Source organism: Rhinatrema bivittatum, unplaced genomic scaffold (assembly GCF_901001135.1).
Source record: "Rhinatrema bivittatum unplaced genomic scaffold, aRhiBiv1.1, whole genome shotgun sequence".
In the NCBI taxonomy this organism is placed as follows: Eukaryota; Metazoa; Chordata; class Amphibia; order Gymnophiona; family Rhinatrematidae; genus Rhinatrema; species Rhinatrema bivittatum.
In genome coordinates this window covers 65,265-87,773 of record NW_021821124.1, presented here as the reverse complement: position 1 = coordinate 87,773, position 22,509 = coordinate 65,265, and the positions used below count along the sequence as shown (strand labels likewise).

Sequence of the window (22,509 nt, the reverse complement as noted above, 5' to 3'; positions counted from 1 at the left end):
CTCTAGGTCCTCACCAAAAAGCAACTTGCCCTTGAAAGGAAGAGTGCCCAACTGAGCCTTCGAAGAAGCATCAGCTGACCAATTACGAAGCCAGAAAAGACGTCTGGCCGAGACCGCAGAAACCATAGCCTTTGCCTGGACACAAAGCAAGTCATAGAGGGCATCCGCACCATAGGCTATAGCGCCCTCCAAATGCTCAGCCTGCTCTGCCTCTGCAGACGGGAGGTCCTGGGAGCTGACTGTTGCATCCACCTAAGGCTTGCCCGCTGCATGAGACTGCTGCAAATAGTGGCCCGGACTCAGAGTGCTAAATCCTCAAAAATGCGTTTCAAATAAAATTCAAGCTTACGGTCTTGCACATCCCATAATGCAGTAGCACCCACCACAGGGATGGTGATACGTTTCGTCACAGCAGTGACAGAAGAATCTACTTTAGGAATCTTTAATATGTCCAGGCAGTCCTCAGGTAGCGGGTATAGCTTGCATTGGATGAAACGGGAAAGTACGCGGTAACTCCCTGATTCCCGCCAGGACCAGGTCCGCGTTTGGTGTCATCACTGCCACCACAGAATCATCTGGTGGCGCATCAATTCCCAATTCTTGGAGAACGAAAGGAATAAGGGGCTCCAGTTCCTCCCGCTGGAATAAGCGCAAGACACGGGGGTCGTCGCCCTCCAGTGGGGGGGCACCCGGGACCACACAAACCCTAACCGGGCCCTGAGGGTCCGGAACCACATCAGGTGATGGCACAGGAAAAGGAGGAGGATTCGGAAGAAGGGGAACAACTGGCGGGGGGGGGGGGGTGTCTACCTCCCTCTGTAAGCTGGGCAAGTAAGATGCATGCAACAAAAGGACAAATTCCGATGAAAAACGGGTCCAGGCCGAATTTGTTTGTGGGGGCAGGGGGTGGCGGGAGAGGTGAGGGGGGTCCGAGCCCCCCCCCCCCCCCAAGAGTGAACCGGGCTCAAATCGGGGGGGAAAAAAAATCGGATCCCCAGCCCCCGGAGAAGCAGAAAGTGTCTCATCAGAAACCCCCAAAATGGCCACCGCTGACGCACGTTACCAAGATGGAAATGGCTTAGAAACACGACGGGGAGCCCTTCCCCGGGGTCTAAAGGCTGGCGGTCTGGAAGAGGATCCTTTACCCCCCGAAATACACCTGAAACATATCCCCTCAAGAGAGAGTCAGGAGGCCGACTCTCCACAACTAAACAAAAAAGGTGGCAGCGGCATAGAACAGGAAAGCGGCTGCAAAGCTAATTGAAAACAGCTGAGCTGGGAGCCCCTGAGGAGCTGGGCGGGAGATTGAACCCCGCTCCCTCCTCAAAATAAAACTGCTGCCTTTATTTAATTTGACAAAGTATATTCTGTGAAAGCTTGGGAAAACAAAAAAAACCAGTTTTATTCACATAAATAATTCATTGCATTCACAGAGGTAGGGGTATGATAATCCTCCCTGAAGCTCCACCGAGGCATAGGCATCTCGGGGCACGGTAGCAGATACAAACTTGAGGAGAGGGACTGGCACCACAAGTATCACCCATACTAGGTCACCAGGAAGGGAACCTAGGCTGACAGAAATCAAGGGGCAAAGCCCTCCTAGGAACCCCAAGAGCGAGGGAGACAGAACTGTCTGCCCTGACACAGTCAGAGAAAAACATCTCTTTTTTTTTTTTTTTTTTAATTAAGAAGTAAATTAAAAGAGTACTTGCGTGAGCTTGCCCCAGAGAAAGAAGAGGAAAGAAACACAGAGGGCAAGCTAAACAAGGAACCAAAGGGAGAGCTGTTCTACCTGCTGGAGACAGACAAATACTGAGGGTTCCAGGGTGGGTTCCGTCCTTATATGGGCAACCCTTAGAACTTTGGTCTGTCTCCATCTGCTGGAACGGGGGCTTAACCCATGGTCTTGGCTGATCCGGGTACGTACAGGGAAAGTAACTTTAGTGCTTTTCTTATACATCCATGGGTATATGGGACCCTTACTGTAAGCATTTTAATCTCGCTGGATCTTATAATATTTGAACTTCTTGAGATCAGTTTGAAACTGATCAACCATTCTCTGTAAATCCTGGTTTTGTTTGTCAAGTAAGTCAACCATTGTGTTTATTTTTAATACTAACTCCTAATCTAACTTTTCTTTTAAAGAGTTTGCCAAATTGTGGTCTCAATAATTAAAACCATAAGATCCAGAGATAAGAACATAAGAAATTGCCCTGCTGGGTCAGACCAAAGGTCCATCAAGCCCAGCATCCTGTTTCCAACAGAGGCCAAACCAGGCCACAAGAATCTGGCAAGTACCCAAACACCAAGAAGATCCCATGCTACTGATCAAATTAATAGCAGTGGCTATTCCTTAAGTCAACTTGATTAATAGCAGTTAATGGACTTCTCCTCCAAGAACTTATCCAAATCTTTTTTTAACCCAGCTACACTAACTGAACTAACCTCATCCTCTTGCAACAAATTCCAGAGCTTAAGTGTACGTTGAGTGAAAAAGAATTTTCTCTGATTAGTCTTAAATGTGCTACTTGCTAACTTCATGGAGTGCCCCCTACTCCTTCTATTATCTGAAAGTGTAAATAACAGATTCACATCTACTCATTCAAGACATTTCATGATTTTAAAGACCTCTATCATATCCCCCCTCAGCCCATTCTCAGCCTTTCCTCATAGGGGAGCTGTTCCATTCCCTTTATCATTTTGGTTGCCCTTCTCTGTACCTTCTCCATTGCAGCTATATCTTTTTTGATATGTGGCGACCAGAATTGTACACAGAATTCAAGGTGCGGTCTCACCATGGAGCGATACAGAGGCATTATGACATTTTCCGTTTTATTAGCCATTCCCTTCCTAATAAATCCTAACATTCTATTTGCTTTTTTTGACTGCTGCAGGACACAAAGTATTATCCACTATGATGCCTAGATCTTTTTCCTGGGTGGTAGTCCTAATATGGAATCTAACATCGTGTAATTACAGCAAGGGTTATTTTTCCCTATATGCAACACCTTGCACTTGCCCACGTTAAATTTCATCTGACATTTGAATGCCCAATCTTCCAGTCTTGCAAGTTCCTCCTTTAATGTATCACAATCCACTTGTGATTTAACTACTCTGAATGATTTTGTACCATCTGAAAATCTGATAACCTCACTCGTATTCCTTTCCAGATCATTTATAAATATATTGAAAAGCACCTGTCCAAGTACAGATCCCTGAGGCACTCCATTGTTTACCCTTTTCCACTGAGAAAATTGACCATTTAATCCTACTCTCTGTTTCCTGTCTTAACCAGTTTGTAATCCACGAAAGGTCATCGCCTCCTATCTCCTGACTTTTTGCCTCTTATGAGGGTTTTTGTCAAACGCCTTCTGAAAATCCAAATACACCATCTACTGGTTCACCTTTATCCACATGTTTAACCGCTTCAAAAAAATGAAGCAGATTTGTTAGGCAAGGCTTCCCTTGGGTAAATCCATGTTGACTGTGTTCCATTAAACCATGTCTCTTTCTATATGCTCTACGATTTTGATCTTTAGAATGGTTTCCACTATTTTTCCTGGCACTGAAGTCAGGCTCACTGGTCTATAGTTTCCCGGATTGCCCCTGGAGCCCTTTTAAAATATTGGGGTTACATTGGCCACCCTCCAGTCTTCAGGTACAATGGATGATTTTAATGATAGGTTACAAATTTTAATAGATCAGAAATTTCATTTTTTAGTTCCTTCAGTACCCTAGGATGCATATAATCTGGTACAGGTGATTTGCTACTCTTTAGTTTGTCAATCTAGCCAACTACATCTTCCAGGGTCACAGTGATTTGGTTCAGGTAGTCTGACTCATCACCCTTGTAAACCATCTCTGGAACTGGTATCTCCCCAACATCCTCATTAGTCAACACTGAAGCAAAGAATTCATTTAGTCTTTCTGCAATGGCCTTATCTTCCCTAAGAGCCCCTTTAACCCCTCGATCATCTAGCGGTCCAACTGACTCCCTCACAGGCTTTCTGCTTCAGATATATTTTTTTAAAAGTTTTTACTGTGAGTTTTTGCCTCTACAGCCAACTTCTTTTCAAATTCTCTCTTAGCCTGTCTTATCAATGTCTTCCATTTAACTTGCGAAAGTTTATGCATTATCCTATTTTCTTCTGTTGGATCCTTCTTCCAATTTTTGAATTAAGATCTTTTGATAAAATTGCTTCTTTCACCTCCCCTTTTAACCATGCCGGTAATTGTTTTGCCTTCTTTCCACCTTTCTTAATGTGTGGAATACATCTGGACTGTGCTTTTAGAATGGTATTTTTTTAACAATGACCATGCCTCTTGCATACTTTTTACTTTTGTAGCTGCTCCTTTCAGTTTTTTTCTAACAATTTTTCTCATTTTATCAAAGTTTCCCTTTTGAAAGTTTAGCACGAGTTCCATGGATTTGCATACTGTTCCTCTTCCAGTCATTAATTCAAATTTGATCATATTATGATCACTATTGCCAAGCGGCCCCACCACCATTACCTCTCTCACCAAGTCCTGTGCTCCACTGAGAATTAGATCTAAAATTGCTCCCTCTCTCGTCGGTTCTTGAACCAATTGCTCCATAAAGCTATCATTTATTCCATCCAGGAACGTTATCTCTCTCTAGCATGTCCCGATGATACATTTACCCAGTCAATATTGGGTAATTGAAGTCTAGTAGCAAAAATTGTGGAAATCGCAATATTGTAAATATTAGCCTAGGAAGGTGTCAGCAATCCTGACGTTATATGTCTTTGTGGCAGACACTAATCGGTCTACTCAATCATCCACCTTCATCGGTTTTTAATGTTTAAATACTGCAAAAATTATTTTTATAGCGGAACAGCGCTGGATATATAGACTCAATACTGTGTCTCCAATGGGGTTAAACAATGATTTAGAATTGCATGCTTTTCTGGGGTGATTATGCTTTTTCAACTTTTTCAATGATCTTCCATTGTTCAATTCATGATTTCTCAACCACACTTGATTTATGTCATTGACGTCAGAATTCAGGTGAATTTAAGCAGTCCTGAACCTCGGTTTCAGTTCCTCCAAAACCCCCTTTCGACAAGATGGCTGAGACGTGAAGTCCATTTTGAATGGTAGCCTTGCTTCTACTAAGATAAGTACAATTTTCCTCTTTCGATATATAAATTAATTATTGTATGGTTCTTGTAGGTAACTGACTCTTGGTATAACATCATTTGATGTGCCCCTGACGAAGCTTAGCAAGCGAAACACCGGCCCGTGTAGGGCAATAAAAACGAGCTGTCTGATAAGAGTCTGATATACTTTGAATTCCATGGAGGACAATTTTAGTTAAAAAGAAAAAAAGTTCTATAAAAATAAAAATAATTTTTATATATAAATATAAAAATAAAAATAATTTTTGCAGTATTTAAACATTAAAAACCGATGAAGGTGGATGATTGAGTAGACCGGTTAGTGTCTGCCACAAAGACATATAACGTCAGGCTTGCTGACACCTTCCTAGGCTAATATTTACAATATTGCGATTTCCACAATTTTTGCTACTAGATTATTTTTGTGGTTATCCACTGACTCCCAGTTTGTGTGTGGTAATTGAAGTCTCCCATTATCGCACTACCAATTTGGTTAGCTTCCCTAAATTCTCTAAGCATTTCACTGTCCGTCTCACCATCTTGACCAGGTGGACGGTAGTATACTCCTATCACTATAGTCTTCCCCGACACACAAGGGATTTCTACCCATAAAGATTCAATTTTGCATTTAGTCTCATGCAGGATGTTTATCCTGTTGGACTCTATGCCATCCCGGACATAAAGCACCACACCGCCTCCCGGGTGCTCCTCTCTGTCATTGCGATATAATTTGTACCCTAGTATAGCACTGTCCCATTGGTTGTCCTCCTTCCACCATGTCTCTGAGATGCCAATTAAGTCTATGTCATCATTCATTGCTATGCATTCTAATTCTCCCATCTTACTTCTTAGGCTGCTGGCATTAGCATACAAACATTTCAAAGTTTGTTTTTTGTTTACATTTTCATTCTTCTTTTTAATATATAGGGATAAGTTAGAATTTTTTAAATCAGGTGAGTTTTTAGTTACAGGCACTTGGACTACTTTTCTTATTATTGGAACCTCACTGTCAGGCTGCCATAATTCTAATGCATCACTTGTATCCTTTGAAGATACTTCTCTCCGATCCATGCGCTGCTGAGCGACTGTCGGCTTTCCCCTTTGTTCTACTTTAAAAGCTGCTCTATCTCCTTTTTAAAGGTTAGCGCCAGCAGTCTGGTTCCACCCTGGTTAAGGTGGAGCCCATCCCTTCGGAAGAGACTCCCCCTTCCCCAAAAGGTTCCCCAGTTCCTAACAAAACTTCCTTGCACCATAGTCTCATCCACGCATTGAGACTCCGGAGCTCTGCCTGCCTCTGGTGACCTGCACGTGGAACAGGGAGCATTTCAGAGAATGCTACCCTGGAGTTTCTGGATTTAAGCTTTCTACATAAGAGCCTAAATTTGGCATCCAGAACCTTCCTCCCACATTTTCCTATGTCGTTGGTGCCCACATGTACCACGACAGCCGGCTCCTCCCCAGCACTGTCTAAAATCCTATCTAGGTGATGCGTGAGGTCCGCCAACTTCGCACCAGGTAGGCATGTTACCAGGCAATCCTCACGCCACCAGCCACCCAGCTATCTACATTTCTAATAATCGAATCACCAACTATGACGGTCGACCTAACCCTTCCCTCCTGGGCAGTAGGCCTTGGGAAGATATCCTTGGTGCGAAAGAACAATGCATCACCTGGAGAGCAGGTCCTTGCTACAGGATCCTTTTCTGCTGCACCAGGTTGATGCCTTCCAATCATGAGACCTTCTTCCTCCAAGGCAGCACCAGGGCTGCCAGTCTGAAGTTGGGACTTGGCTACTATGTCCCTGAAGGTCTCATCTATATACCTCTCTGTCTGCCTCAGCTTCTCCAGGTCTGCCACTCTAGCCTCCAGAGATCGGACTCGTTCTCTGAGAGCCAGGAGCTCTTTGCATCGCATCACATGTACAATTTCCCACCGGCGGGTAAAAAATCATACATGTGACACTTGATGCAAAAGACTGGGAAGCCCCCCTCTTGCTTCTGGGCTGCTGCCTTCATCTCAATTTTGTTCAGTTCCTAGTTAAGGTTTAGGTTGCTACGGGAGTAGGAATGTGTCTAATTAACGTCCTTTAAAGGTATTAGTGAATTCACTATATATGTCTGGTAGTGGCCTACAGGGGTTTGATCAAACTCTCAAAGTTTTTGTTGGGTTTTTTTTCTTTATTTTGTGAATGTGGCACCTGCCTATAAATTAAAGGATGAGCTAGGGGTGGGTGGGCAAGGGGTGGGAAATCCAAACAGTCTAACTTCAGTTAGTCAGCCAGAGTGACTCACTGCTCTCTTGATTATCAAGTGTTGGTACCTAATCAAACCAAATCACACTACCTCAACACCTTTCCAAGGTGAGTAGCTGAACTAAACTTTTCAACCTTTTTACTTAGGTATACACTGCTCCTAGCTTATTACTAGCTTCTGGCTAATTTTTTTTTTTTTAAACAAACACTAACTACTGCTTACTAGCTGCCTTACTGACTGACCATTTAAAAATACAAACAGTCTGACTTGTTTACTCGCTGCCTTACTGACTATTAAAAGCACAAACACACTAAATAATATTCCCAAATAGTTAACTTTGCCCCAATACTTTTGAGAAAGACAATGTCCCAAGCAAAGATTTACTGATTCCTTTCAGCCACCAGCAAGGTGATCCTCTCCTCTCAGTGCTCCCACTGGAATCCAGGAACTTTGTGTCTCTAGCATGTCCTGATGTTACATTTACCCAGTCAATATTAGGGTAATTGAAATCTCCCATTATTATTGCACTGCCAAATTGGTTAGCTTCCCTGATTTCTCTTAGCATTTCATCATCTGTCTGACCATTTTGTCCAGGTGGACAGTAGTATAGTCCTTCCACTATACTCTTACCCAACACATGTGGGATTTCTACCCATATAGATTCTAGGGATGTGAATCGTTTTAGGACGATTAAAATTATCGTCCGATAATTTTAATATCGTCTTAAACCGTTATGGAACACAATACAATAGAGATTCTAACGATTTATCGTTATAAATCGTTAGAATCGTGAGCCGGCACACTAAAACCCCCTAAAACCCACCCCCGACCCTTTAAATTAAATCCCCCACCCTCCCGAACCCCCCCCCCCAAATGACTTAAATAACCTGCGGGTCCAGCGGCGGTCCGGAACGGCAGCGGTCCGGAACGGGCTCCTGCTACTGAATCTTGTTGTCTTCAGCCGGCGCCATTTTCCAAAATGGCGCCGAAAAATGGCGGCGGCCATAGACGAACACGATTGGACGGCAGGAGGTCCTTCCGGACCCCCGCTGGACTTTTGGCAAGTCTTGTGGGGGTCAGGAGGCCCCCCCCAAGCTGGCCAAAAGTTCCTGGAGGTCCAGCAGGGGTCAGGGAGCGATTTCCCGCCGCGAATCGTTTTCGTACGGAAAATGGCGCCGGCAGGAGATCGACTGCAGGAGGTTGTTCAGCGAGGCGCCGGAACCCTCGCTGAACGACCTCCTGCAGTCGATCTCCTGCCGGCGCCATTTTCCGTACGAAAACGATTCGCGGCGGGAAATCGCTCCCTGACCCCCGCTGGACCTCCAGGAACTTTTGGCCAGCTTGGGGGGGGCCTCCTGACCCCCACAAGACTTGCCAAAAGTCCAGCGGGGGTCCGGAAGGACCTCCTGCCGTCCAATCGTGTTCGTCTATGGCCGCCGCCATTTTTCGGCGCCATTTTGGAAAATGGCGCCGGCTGAAGACAACAAGATTCAGTAGCAGGAGCCCGTTCCGGACCGCTGCCGTTCCGGACCGCCACTGGACCCGCAGGTTATTTAAGTCATTTGGGGGGGGGTTCGGGAGGGTGGGGGATTTAATTTAAAGGGTCGGGGGTGGGTTTTAGGGGGTTTTAATGTGCCGGTTTTGCGATTTTACGTTTTTTCGATTTTTCACGATTTTTCACGATTTTTCACGATATTTTACCCCCCCAAACGGCAACAATACGATTCCCTCCCCCTCCCAGCCGAAATCGATCATTAAGACGATCGAGGACACGATTCACATCTCTAATAGATTCTACTGAGCATTTAGTCTCTTGTATGATCTTTATCCTGTTGGACTCTATACCCTCCTGTACATAAAGTGCCACACCCCCACCAAGTTGATCCTCCTTATCATTGCGATATAATTTGTACCCTGATATAGCATTGTCCCATTGGTTATCCTCCTTCCACCAGGTCTGTGATGCCAAGTATGTCAGTCTCATTTACTGTTATACAGTCTAGCTCTCCCATCTTACTTCTTAGACTTCTGGGATTGGCATACACACATTTCAAAGTGTGTTTTTTGTTTGTATTAACAACCTGCTTTTCAGTTGATAGGGATAATTTGGAAATCTTTAGCTTAAGTGATTTTTTACATATAGGCACATGGACTATGTTTGCTTTTATTGGAACCTCTCTGTTGGGATGCCCTAACTCTCCTGTTTCATTATTATCCTTCAAGGATACATTCCTCCAAACTATGCACTGCTGAGTGACTGTCGGCTTTCCCCCTTGTTCTAGTTTAAAAGCTGCTCTATCTCCTTTTTAAAAGTTAGTGCCAGACTCCCCCTTCCCCAGTTCCTTACAAAACTGAATCCCTCTTCACTGCACCATAGTCTCATCCACGCATTGAAACTCTGGAGCCCTGCCTGCCTCTGGGGACCTGCACGTAGAACAGGAAGCATTTCAGAGAATGCTACCCCCTAGAGGTTCTGGATTTCAGCTTTTTACCTAAAATCCTAAATTTAGCTTCCAGAACCTGTCTCCCACACTTTCCTATGTCCTTGGTGGCCACATGTACCACGACAGCCGACTCCTCCCCAGAACAGTCTATAATCCTATCTAGGTAATGTGTGAGGTCTGCCACCTTTGCACCAGGCAGGCAAGTTACCAGGCGGTCCTCATGTCCACTAGCCACCCTAGCTACATTTCTAATAATTGAATCACCAACTATGATGGCTGCTTAACCCTTCCCTCCTGGGCAGTAGCCCTGGGAGACTTGATCTCAGTGCGAGAGGACAATACACACCTGGAGAGCAGGTCCTTGCTACAGGATCACTTCCTGCTACACCAGGCAGTTAGTGTAGCTGGGTTTAAAAAATGTTTGGATAGGTTCTTGGAGGAGAAGTCCATTAACTGCTATTAATCAAATTGACTTAAGGAATAGCCACTGCTATTAATTGCATCAGTAGCATGGGATTTCTTGGTGTTTGGTTACTTGCCAGGTTCTTGTGGCTTGGTTTGGCCTCTGTTGGAAACAGGCTGATGGGCTTGATGGACCCTTGGTCTGACCCAGTATGGCAAATTCTTATGTTCTTAGGTATGTGTTTCCTGAATTGTGTTGGTTCTTTGTTTACCAGGGCACTGAGACATCAGACACCATATTTGTGTGGCAGATTCCAGACTTTCAGGATATAACCTGATGCTGCTCTGCTGGAGGACTGCCATAGAGGATATTATATGGCTCAATTCTCTGCAGATCATTACTGCATGTCTAGTGTAACATGGCACCGGATCCCAGCCCTGGTTCAGACTGAGCTGAAAGTACAAAGGAACAGGAGGAAATTGCTGAGTCCAAATAAAAGAAAACAAAACCCTACTTCTGGAGAAATGAGCTTTAGTAGTGAGATTAGGTTCCATGTATTTACAGTCTTTAGCCATTCGGCTGATATTGTAAACAAAAGGGGCCAGTGGTGATACAGTTTTAGTGATGCAAGAGAAAATTATATATAATTAGGCAAAGACCACTGTCTCATTTCACTTAATTACTTTTGTGGTATGTAAAATATAACCCCTGCTTGCAGCTTGCATTGGTGCATGGGAACATAGATTTCCTGGGTCATTGTCCGAACTCCAATCTCTCTCATACACAAGCCTCTTTGACCCCAGGACTGGGTTCTTTTACAGGCAGGGGGAAGGTAATTCTCCTCTAAGGCACTGGTTAGCCAGGGGGATACAGACTCTGTTACTTGGGAAAGGCATAAGTTCCTTTCCACTATCAGTGATACGAGTGCCAATAACTACACTGGAAACTTTGGGTGAGTGTCCAAAAATTAATCTTTACTGTAGTAGTTCTTGTATGAAATAATGGCAAAGCTCATATCAGTTCTTTGCATCACAAAAGGCATTTACAGTTTTCAGTCTTTCCATTATCTGTGCAAGGGTGTTTTTTCTCTACAAAGGGCAAGGGAAACACTCACCCTCCAGGGTATAGAAAAAGTGAGGCTCCCAAGTGGCCGGGGGGGAAATCCTTCAAATTGGTAATGGTAAAACGGTCTTTGCACAGTGAGAGTCCCAAAATCTCACTTCCCCAAGGTGCAGAAGATTCCAAGTGGGGGTGGGGTGTCTTCCGAATGTTTCAAATTTGGTCTTACTCACAGTTCTCCAGAATGTCTCAGTCACTCAGGATCCCTCAATGGAAAAAGGATCCAACCAGGAACACCACAGCTCTCTCTATGTTCCTCCTTCAGGGCAGAAAGGGGGCAGCAAAATCTTCCTCCCAGGTATTCTAACACAAACATTTCTTTCCCCATAACCAAGTTCAAACACCGGAATCCTCTTGCATCAGGCACCACCATATCTCTGTCCTCAAATAGGTTAGAGAGAGGCAGGTCTTCCCTATCCTGGACCTCCCCAGGGAGAGAGTTCTCTATAATTTCTCTCCAGGCCAAAACCAGGGTCTCACATGGTTTCCTACAACTGCAAATCCTGAAAACACAAACCAGAAAACAACCCAACCAGCCAAGAACTGGAAAGGCAGCTTCCTGACCTTTTCTCCAGCAACTGCAGGCAGGGTGACTGATTCCCAGAAGTAGGCCCAAAATTCAACTGAAGCAACCACTCTATTCCTAACTCTAAACTCAAGCCACACTGCCCCACGCTCTGAGGGAGAAAGCTGCTTTTATACCACAAGGAGCATGGCCAACCCAGCACTCTCAAAGGGAGGAGCTGTATCAAATGACACCTCCCCTAATTTACTAACCTGCCTGTCTTAGCTAGGGCAAAGGGTCATTACAATTGCTGAGTCATGTTTACTTCTCCATTCCTGCGTGCAGTTTATATAAAATAAGTCCTGGCGTGCAAACCCTGCTGGGCAGCTGCTCTTCACTGGAGGTTATCTCAGTTTGGCACAGATCTCGTAGGGGTGGGGGCTGTACATGAATGCATAGACAGGATCCTCTCGGGGTCTGGGCTGGTTCTCAGGTACGAGGAAGGTGAAACACTGCATGAGGGTGGTGAAAAAGATGAAGAGCTCCATCCTGGCTAACTGCTCCCCCAAGCACACGCGGCGACCTGCCAGAGAGAGATTGTGGGAGAGAAGAAGAGACAGAAGAGGAAAGAAATAAAAACTTCAACTCAGCTCTGTAATTTTTTTTGTTTTCAAATGATGTAATGAAAGATGTACTCAGCCATTCTATTCTCCTGTTACTATTGCCCATCTCTCCACCTCTTTGCACATATTCCATAGTTACTATTTCAAATCTGAAGTATTTGTACCACATCCATCACCATCTGCCTAATGTGCTGTATACCTCTGTACATTCCTTTGGCCTGATTTATTCCTCTCTCATATTTTAAGTTACTTACCAGTAACTGTTGCTTTACATGGATAGTAGGACAAGTCAGTCACACACTTGTGGATGGTGATATGCAATGGCACAAAGGATGAAAATGCCATAGCTCTGAAATAAAACCATTGTGCTCTGCTGAATGAGGAGTGTACTGCACATGGCCATGCAAGCGCCCGCTCTCCTGGTGCGCGCACAGGCCAGTATTCTGTGCGCGCGATTCAGTAAACTAAAATATTTAAATTAGGGCTCACGGTAAAAAGAGGCGCTAGGGACACTAGCGTGTCCCTAGCACCTCTTTTTTGACAGGAGCGACAGCTGTCAGCAGGTTTGACAGCAGACGCTCAATTTTGCCAGCATCGGTTCTCAAGCAAAATTGAGCGTCTAGTTTTCAACCCGCGAGCCGCTTTTAAATTTTTATTTTTTTTTATTTTTTATTTTTAACTTTTGGGACCTCCAACTTAATATTGCCATGATATTAAGTCGGAGGGTGCACAGAAAAGCAGTTTAGGTACACTTAAATTTCCTCAGTGGAGAAGCAGGAAGCTCAATTACAGTTGTGGAGAATCCCAAGCTGCAGATTGTTTTGTAGTCCCTAGTATTCAGCTTCCCACACAACCCAATGAAAAGGTGTTTGCAGGAAGACGTTGCCACAAATTTGTTTAACTTTTAAAGAGGTTTCACAGTACTGACTGGCTACAGTTGCTGTCCCTCCAGCACAGCATCTAGACCAGTACTTCTCAACCCAGTCCTTGGGGCACATCTAGCTGGTCAGGTTTTCAGGATAGCCAAGATGAATATACATGAGATAGATTTGGGTTGAGAAGCGCTGATCTAGGCAGTAATGCAGGGATGGCCAACTCCGGCCCTCAACAGGCCTGATTTTCAGAATGTCCATAATGAATATGCACGAGATAGTTGCATACAAGAGGTGGTGATTGCAAATCTCTCATGCATATTCATTATGGATATCCAAAAAACCTGGCATATTTATGGGATGCAAAAGTATGTACAGGGCTTCAGGTAGCTGTTCAATAAAGACTGATCCCAGGGAAACCACTGAGGCAGCCATGGCTTTAATGTTATGGAACATACAATCTGAGATTCAGTTAGCAATAATGCATTTGTTGACAGTAATCCAGGTCTGTTGGGGGTCAGAAGATACAAAGGGGCCAATCTGCAACAAGCCTTAAAATAGCTAATAAGTTATTTGGGAGTCTCCTGGACCTCCCGGTGCCCAGAGCCTGGGATTATTTGCAAGTCCTTGGCTCCATGGCATCCACTCTGGAGTTGGTTCCATGGGCCTTTCCGCATATGCGACCATTACAAACAGCGTTACTGTCCCGCTGGGACCCAATGTCAGAGGATTTCCATATCCTCTTAACACTTCCGGACTCCGCCAGATCCAGTCTTGGTTGGTGGCTGACCTTGGAGCATCTGACGCGTAGGGTGGACCTCGAGATACCTCAGTGGGTGATAGTCACCATGGATGCCAGCCTCTCTGGCTGGGGAGCAGTCTGTCAGTCTCAGTCGGCCCAGGGACAATGGTCAGCGACGGAAGCCCAGTGGTCGATTAATCGTTTGGAGACCAGGGCCCTGTGGCTGGCGTTGCAGTGTTTTCTTCCCCTGCTCCGCAACAGGGCCATGAGGGTTCTCTTGGAGAATGTGACGACGGTGGCTTACATCAACTGCCAAGGCGGAACCAAAAGTCATCCAGTGGCTCTCGAAGCGCAATGTCTAATGGCCTGGGCAGAACAACGCTTATCCATGCTTGCGGCATCCCAAATTGCAGGGGTCGACAACGTTCAGGTGGACTCTCTCAGCCGCCAGAAGCTGGATCCCGAAGAGTGGGAGCTGTCCCTGGATACGATGTCCCTCACCACCCGATGGGGGGTGCCCCATCTCGATCTGATGGCAACTCGGATGAACGCTAAGGCTTTTTACTTCTTCAGTTGCAGACGGTAACAGGGAGCGGAAGGAATCTATGCTCTGGTGCTTCTGTGGCCAAAAGACATGTTACTGAACGTGTTCCCTCCATGGCCTCTCATAGGCAAGATTCTTCGGCGAATAGAGATTTATCCAGGATGGGTAATTCTTGTGGCTCCGGAATGGCCCCGGCGGCCCTGGTTTGCAGATCTCGTCAATCTAGCAGTGGAAAGACCCCTACGGCTGGGCCATCTTCCGAACCTGCTGCATCAGGGTCCTATATTTTTTGACCAGGTGGATCGCTTCTGTCTAGCGGCCTGGCTTTTGAGAGGAGACACTTGAAGAAATAGGGATACTCAGAAAGACTCAACTTCTATGACTTACATCTGGGTCTGGAAGGTCTTTGAGTTGAGGTGTCTAGGAAAATCAGCCTCCCTCCAATAAAATTCTTGGGCATCCCAAATCTTAGAGAGGTTCGATACTCACCTGCAGAAAACGGCATGAAGGCCTCTCTCTTCACAAACTGCCCTTCTGCATCCAGGAAGTGCTCGGGGTAAAACCGGTGCGGCTCCTCCCAATAGGTTTCATCCTTCAGGACTGAGGATAGGTTGATGAAGATGGTCATCCCCTTTAATACCAAGGGAAGAAAAAAACAAAACAAGATTGATGTTGTACAAGGTAAACTGCATGGTTACTGGGTTGCTGCTCCAAAGATCTAATCATCTAAATCAGAACTACTCCCAGAATTCATGTTCACTGGATGCTACTTTAAGCCTAGAAAAGAGCCTGCTAAAAGATTTTATTTTAGACCAGAGGACTTGGGATATTCGAGAGTCTAAGACAGTTTTATGCCATATTCTTAACCTGTGTGCTCCAGGAAGGGGGAAGGAGTATGCGATGTAACAGGGGTAAGCAGCTCGGGTCTGGTTTTCAGAACATCCACATTGAATATGCATGAACTATATTTGCATACAAATGGAAGCAGTGCATGTAATTGTACCTCATGCATATTCACTGTGGATATCCTGAAAACCAGTCCTAGTTGTGGCACTCCAGGACGACGTTACCTACCCCTGCCAGAGAACATGGGAAGAAATCTATGTGAAGCTTGATCCATACTAAGATACAGAACGTGGCCTTCCTGATTACACAGCATGGTATGTGTACGAGTGTCACCATAGTATCCTTTGCTATACACATCAGCGTCTTCAGACCCTGAATGTGTGATTTCAGTGAGACTAGGAGTGGATAGTGTTTTCAGACACTCCCCACTGGGAAGTGTCTTGCTAAGGAGTGTGATTTAACAAAACTTGTGAGCCTAAAAGAATGGTGGTGGTGGGGGGAGGGAATAACACAGACATTCAAATACCTGAAGCACAAATTATGCACAACAGGTAAATATTTTTTTCAATAGGAAATAAGTTCTAGATTAGAACAAAAGGTCATGATTTGAGGCTGGATAGGGATTAAGTCGAGAGTAGGACGAGTCCTTCACAGAAAAGGTGGCTAAGTATCGCACATCCTCTCAGTATAAGTGGTAGAAGCAGTGACAGAAATTCCAGAAGACATATCAAACATCGCCGATCTGTCACAGTGGAAAATAAATTCTGTGATACAGCAGTAATTTGGGGCAGCTGGGACGTGCCCAGAGGCCCTGATCTATTGTCAGATTCTATGCTTCTACGAACCTTAGGGATGAAGAAGCCCTGGATCTCGGTATCCCTGTACGAGAAATGAGGCAGTCCCATGGGAATTATGTCACCGTAGCGCTGAATTTCATGGATGACGGCGTTGGTGAAGGGCATGTCCACCTGATCCTGCATCACGGGTCTCCTGTCTCTGCCAATCACCCGGTCAATTTCTTCATGGACTCTGCCTGGAAACACAGGGAGACTTTACGCTGGCGGGGGGATGGACAGAGCTCCATCTATACAGAGGATGAAGTGTGCAGGTTTCAAAGGCAATATGGGTGTGATGAGAGCCTCTGGGTGGCTGCTGGCAGCAGGACTGTGCTTCCTATGGTCCCAACCTTGCTCTTGTCCATCCCCAGTGTGCCACCTTTACTCTAGGAAGCACGGTCCTGCTTTGTCCTGCAGGCATGAGGCGGCAGAAAGTCTCACAGTCTGCCACAACCCTGTACGGAAATTTTTAAACTATTTGAAGAGAGCAATTTTGACAAAAGTATTTAACAGGGTAAAAGTGGCCTGACTGAAAATCACCCTCCTCAAACACAGCTTGTATGGGTTTAGGTCGGGGGCTGCAGGGGAGTAAAATCATGTGCAGAGCGGTGATTTTATTTTTGCCCCCATGCACAAATAGCAGGTGCAAAGTGGGTGGGACTCTTTGGGGTGTGCAGGCTTTGTGGCTGCTCATTTTCAAAGGGGAACAATGTGCATGAAAAGCCTCCAAACCTATGCAGGCTATTAAACTTTGAAAAAAATAATTGTATTTATAACTCTATAGAGAGATTATAAATAGGAATGTGTTTCTTGGTGGTAGGGGAGAGGACTTTCCCCGTTTCAGGGGTTTGTTTTATTCAGGTTTTTGTTTATTTAATGTTTATTTTGGTTTCAGTTGCTGAAGAGTACATTAACCCCTCCTCTAAAAGATAAATGAAAAGTAAACAGTTCCTGCCACCCACTCCCTAGACCACACTTACCCCTTCCCCTGGGGCTCTGCCGTGCAAAGGGGAAGTCGTGATTCCCAGTTGTTTCTGCTCTGCCGGCTCCTGGTTTGAAGTGGCGCTGACCCGCCCGAGGTCAATGCCATTTTATCGCAAGACCGTGGGCTAAGGAGCCAGAAGACAGTGTTGCCGGCCTCAGGGCTGGCCATTTTCAAACTGGAGCTGGCGGGGCTGCAACAACTGGGAATCGCTCCTGCCCCTTTCTACGCTGGAGACCACTGTAGAGCGAGTGAGTGTGGGCTGGAGAAGATGAAGAATTTTAGGGGACAGTGTTAGACAGGGTGGAATTTCACATCTGTTAGATTTTTTTCTTTGAATTTCTGCAATGAAAGTCAAGAAAAAAATTTTGGGGAGTTTAATTTTTAAACTAAAACATAAACATGAATGTTTTGTTGTATTTTTTATTTTGTGTGAAAATGAATGAATTATAAATACGGTTGGTCATGTTTGTATTTTACAACTTTTTTTTTTTTTACCAATGGGAAAATTGGGGGCGAGGGTCAAATCAGCATTTGGAAACCCCATCCTCCTCTAGAGGCTTCAAGTTGGTAAAAGGCCAGGGGGAGCTCTGACCCCACTGCTTATTTTCTTGGGACAGCTTTGTTGCTGCCATCTGTTGGCTCAAGGAGTTCATCCACCTGCCAGCATGAGACTTTATCCTCTTAACTCTGGCAGGAAGGCTAAAAGGTACTCGGCCTTGCCCCAGAGTCACTAGTAAAAGCAAGGGTTGCTCTGCTACCCATTCACCATCACTCAGGGAGGCCACCCACCACCACCAGGCAGCACCCTGCAATACCTACAACCATGAGAAAAAAAGAAAAACAAAGTAAGAATTCACCTGGAACTGAAAAGGGAAGAGCCATGTAAGATCTCCGATTGGGAGACCTGCCCCCCCCCCCCCCCCCGACGTCACTGATGACAGCGCTGGACAATTAAACGGCGCTGGAGCACCAGGCGTCGCGCGCTGAAGGGGCGCGCCAAAGGGACAACCCCCTTTGTGCAATCCGTAGTGCTAGTTCTAGTTAATATCTTTGTAACTGGAGGTTTCTCATGTGTGTTTAATATGCATTCTGTTATACTTTTTGCTCAATTGTTAAATGTATTGCAAGTTGAACCTTGTAAACCGTTATGATGGCTTTACCGAATGACGGTATATAAAACTCAAATAAATCACCAAATGAGGATTATGCTACTGTCTGCGCTCATTGGGGTAGATTTTCAAAATGCGCGAATTGGCGTACTTTTGTTGGCGCTCCAGGCGCCAACAAAAGTACGCGGGATTTTAGTAGATACGCGCGGAGCCGCGCGTATCTGCTAAAAACCTGGATCGGCGCGCACAAGGCTATTGATTTTGTATAGCCGGCGCGCGCCGAGCCGCACAGCCTACCCCCGTTCCCTCCAAGGCCGCTCCGAAATCGGAGCAGTCTTGGAGGGAATCCTCTAACGCCCTCCTCTCACCATCCCCTCCCTTCCGCTCCCTAACCCACCCACCCGGCCCTGTCTACACCCCCCCCTTACCTTTCTCCGGGGATTTACGCCTCCCGGAGGGAGAAGTAAATCCCCGTGCGCCAGCGGGCCTGTTGCGCGCCGGGACGCGACCTCGGGGCGGGTACGGAGGGCGCGGCCACGCCCCCGGACCACCCCGGGCCGTAGCCACGCCCCTGTACCCGCCCCCAAAACGCTGCCGACACGCCCCCGAAACGCCGCGACGACCGGGCCCGCCCCCAATACGCCCCCCTCGGAGAACCCCGGGACTTACGCGAGTCCCGGGGCTCTGCGCGCGCCGGTAGGCCTATGTAAAATAGGCTCACCGGTGCGCAGGGCCTTGCTCGCCTAAATCCGCCCGGTTTTGGGCGGATTTAGGCGAGCAGGGCTCTGAAAATCCGCCTCATTATATGTGTGTTTTAACAGGACCAGAATCATCATTATAGCATAGGCCAGATGAACATTAGCTTATTCAATCTGTTGCTGAATGTATCAGCATTTAATATTTTTTAAAACAACATTTGATAATTGGGAAAAATATATCAAGACAACCACCTCATTCCACCTGGGTCACAGACGCTCAGAGGGAGAAAGTAACTTTCCCCGAAGTCATGCATAAAGTCAGCAGTGCAAATGCATTCTGCAACCTCTGAATTCTGAGAAAACAACTGTGTTCTGATACTAGTACTGAATAGTAAATCTTTGCAAACATAATAGAGTCCAATTATAAAAATAAGATTAGCATTTCATTTACCACCTTTTTTCCAGAACCTGTGTTGGGGATGGAGTTGATCTATGAATAGTGACCACTCCCCATTTTTCACAGAATTAGTTACAGTGATGGAATAAATCTTGAATGTGGCTCCTGTATGACTTGTTTGATAGTGAGAAGAGATATTGCAGCCTTTCCTGGGATAGAGTCTGCCCTGTTTAACTCTTACATAATTATGAATTGGGATCCTGGTTTTTCCAGAAAGACTACCTTGCTCCTGCTTATAAGAAACAGGTAATGGGGTTGGTGGAGGGAGAGGGGGGATCCTAGGACTTCAGCTCCCATTTCATAACGTTCTGAAAGTTTTTGGGTAATAAGCTTTGTCACAGTAAAACCTAGATCTGACACTCACACATCATAGGAGCTGAAACCAGTTGATCTCTCCAAGCATTTCTAAAAATGTCTATTCCTGTTAATCAAGAAAGAGGTAACAATGCAATGCACTTCAGTTTTCATGAACTGCTTTAACATTTTCACAATGCATTACTATACATACACAGGTATACATATATATATATATATATATATATATATATATATATATATATATACACACGCACATATTGTACAGGGCATTGTTTTACATGCCACAAAGCAGTGGATGCCTCTAGATTTCAACGCGTTAGATGCATATCATAAGGAACATATCAGGTAAGGAAAGAGCTTTTCAAAGTTCAGATATGTTTAAGACTGCACGGTCTCTTCATTTATTGCTCTGTGAATGGTACCCAAGGTGCCAGAGTAATCCCTTTTAATAGATCTCCAATGACCTGTGACATCTTGTGCGACAGTCTTCTAAGATAAAAAGTGAGATGGGTTTGTCTCATCTTTGGATTTTCCCCAGATATTCCTGCTCCTGACACAGTTTGTACCAGAGCTTGTAATGCTCTATAACCCCCTTTCTCCCTCCATTGCACCCTCTTACTCTGGATGTCCGGGTAGAGAATCATGAGCAGCAGTGCCCAGCGCAAGGTGATAGCGGTGGTCTCCGTGCCAGCTGCAAACAGGTCACTAGTTATAGCAACCAGGGTGGCTTCCTTGAAATTGCTCTCCGAGTCCTCTTTAGCCTGCATGAACATAAATGAGGTTTGTAAGAGAAGAGGGGGAAATAATAATAAATAAAAGACAGATATGGTTTTCATAAGAGGTGGCAGAAAATTTAAGGGCAAACATTTTGCCCATGAAAGTGATCTCTTTAAAAGCTACGCACCCTGTAAGCAGGTAAAACTACGTGCAGGTCCACGACGAGCCCACTTTTACCCGCATTTTTGTGGAGATGTTCCTGGGGCACGCTTGGGTCGGGGACAAACCAGTGCTGCTGGCTTTTGGATTTTCAAAACTACAGGCACTTTTCAGTCAGAAAACATATCCACAGAAAAAGGCAGGTGCAAGTCTCTGGGCACTTTTTCCTTTGGTAATTTCAAAAAATGAAAGCGACACTGACTTTGAAAATTGGTTCAAAAGACCTGGGGTAAAAAGCACTCGTGGACATTGCTGCTATGTGGGAAGTGTGAAAAATGACTCCCATAATGATTAGCATTCACAAGGAGTCACAGAAAGGAGAGGACAGGAAAGCATTTATGGGAAAGCGGCAGGAAGCAAGAAAGACAGCAAGGACAGCAAAGGTGCAAATGGAGGGGGGAAAAAAGCAGCTTATGCAGTAAAACAAGTTGAGAAAAGGAAATGAAGAGGTGATATTGGAAAACAGAGATAAAAAGGACCAGGCAGTACCAGGATATTAAGGGGGCTCAAAAAGGTTCTGGCAGCTTCACCGAAGAGCTCTCCAGTCACTCTGGCTACAGCTCCTGGAGATGGGCAATTGATGTCCCTCTTTATAACAGTGGAAATTGGGAGGATGTTGGGGATTACATGGCCAGTTAGCCTGACCTCCATGGTGGATAACTCAATGGAGTCATCCCTAAAAGAAACGATAGTACGGCATCTTCATTCTAGTGAGTTACAAAATTCAAAGCAGCATGGATCTACAAGAGAGAGACCAAGCCACACAAATCTGATTACTTTCAGACTAAGTAAAAAAAAATATATATATATTGGGCTTTGAGTCCTAGAGTCAAAGCCAACCTGCACCAGGTCTTACCATTAATGATAATTTTAAAAGACGATTATAACCCAAATCCACAGATTTAAAAAACTGCAGGCCAATTGAACCTAAGCACATCATACTATCCACAAAGGTTAATCAAATGCATCATCAAAAATCCAGGGTTTACAGAGCTTTCTAAAGCCAAGATAATTTTCCATCAGCCTTGATTCTCTTGGAATAGTATTCTATGGACTAGGACCTTGTGTCAGATAGTCTAAAATTCTCTAGCCGTATCAGAGTATGTTCAAGAGATGGCTTTGTTGTACAACATCTAAACTACATCTCAGCAAGGTAATCACTGCTACTTAAGTACAAACAGAAGCACAAAGACAAATCCAATTGGCCACACTTCACCCAGGATAAAAAAGTGCCCCTAGTCTCATCACTAAGATTTGTGATGCTGGTAGCGACAGCGATACCCATTGCTCCTGCCCTCACCAATTCCTTTAATAAAAGATATCCCAGGTCACCCTGAGGATGGCTCCAAAGTGATGCCACTCCAGGCAGTCGGCGCCATTTTTAAACGGAAATGGTGCAGGTAGGAGCAATGAGCATCCCCTCTCCACAGAAGCAGTAAGAAGAGGGTCAGGGAAATCCCCAGCCCTGGCAAACTAGGCAAAGTGGTTCAGAGGGTCTCAAGGAGGCCCTGGCTGGCCTTGGCTCAACTCAACTAGGTAGACCTGGGCCCAGAGACTGGATTTACAGGGCAAGAAGGGGTCAGAGGAGCCCAGGCAGGCCCTGGCTGGACTTGGTCTAAGCTCCAAGGCTTTTTTTGGGGGCGGCGGGGGGGGGGGGAATGGTAGAAGGGCTGGAAGCCTGT

General features: G+C 45.4%; 1 protein-coding gene across 1 annotated transcript in view; it reads right to left on the bottom strand.

The window, feature by feature from the left end:
* Window positions 1-11,189: 11,189 nt before the first annotated feature.
* LOC115082474 (cytochrome P450 2D17-like) overlaps window positions 11,190-22,509 on the bottom strand; it is a 59,542-nt gene continuing 48,222 nt past the window's right edge. Inside the window, exons 6-9 of the mRNA XM_029586699.1 lie at window positions 20,511-20,652; window positions 16,334-16,521; window positions 15,132-15,273; window positions 11,190-12,444 (exon numbers count right to left, since the gene is read on the bottom strand). Of these exons, the coding sequence (XP_029442559.1) occupies window positions 12,266-12,444; window positions 15,132-15,273; window positions 16,334-16,521; window positions 20,511-20,652 (651 nt within the window). The 3' untranslated portion in view covers window positions 11,190-12,265. The remainder of the gene's footprint in view (window positions 12,445-15,131; window positions 15,274-16,333; window positions 16,522-20,510; window positions 20,653-22,509) is intronic.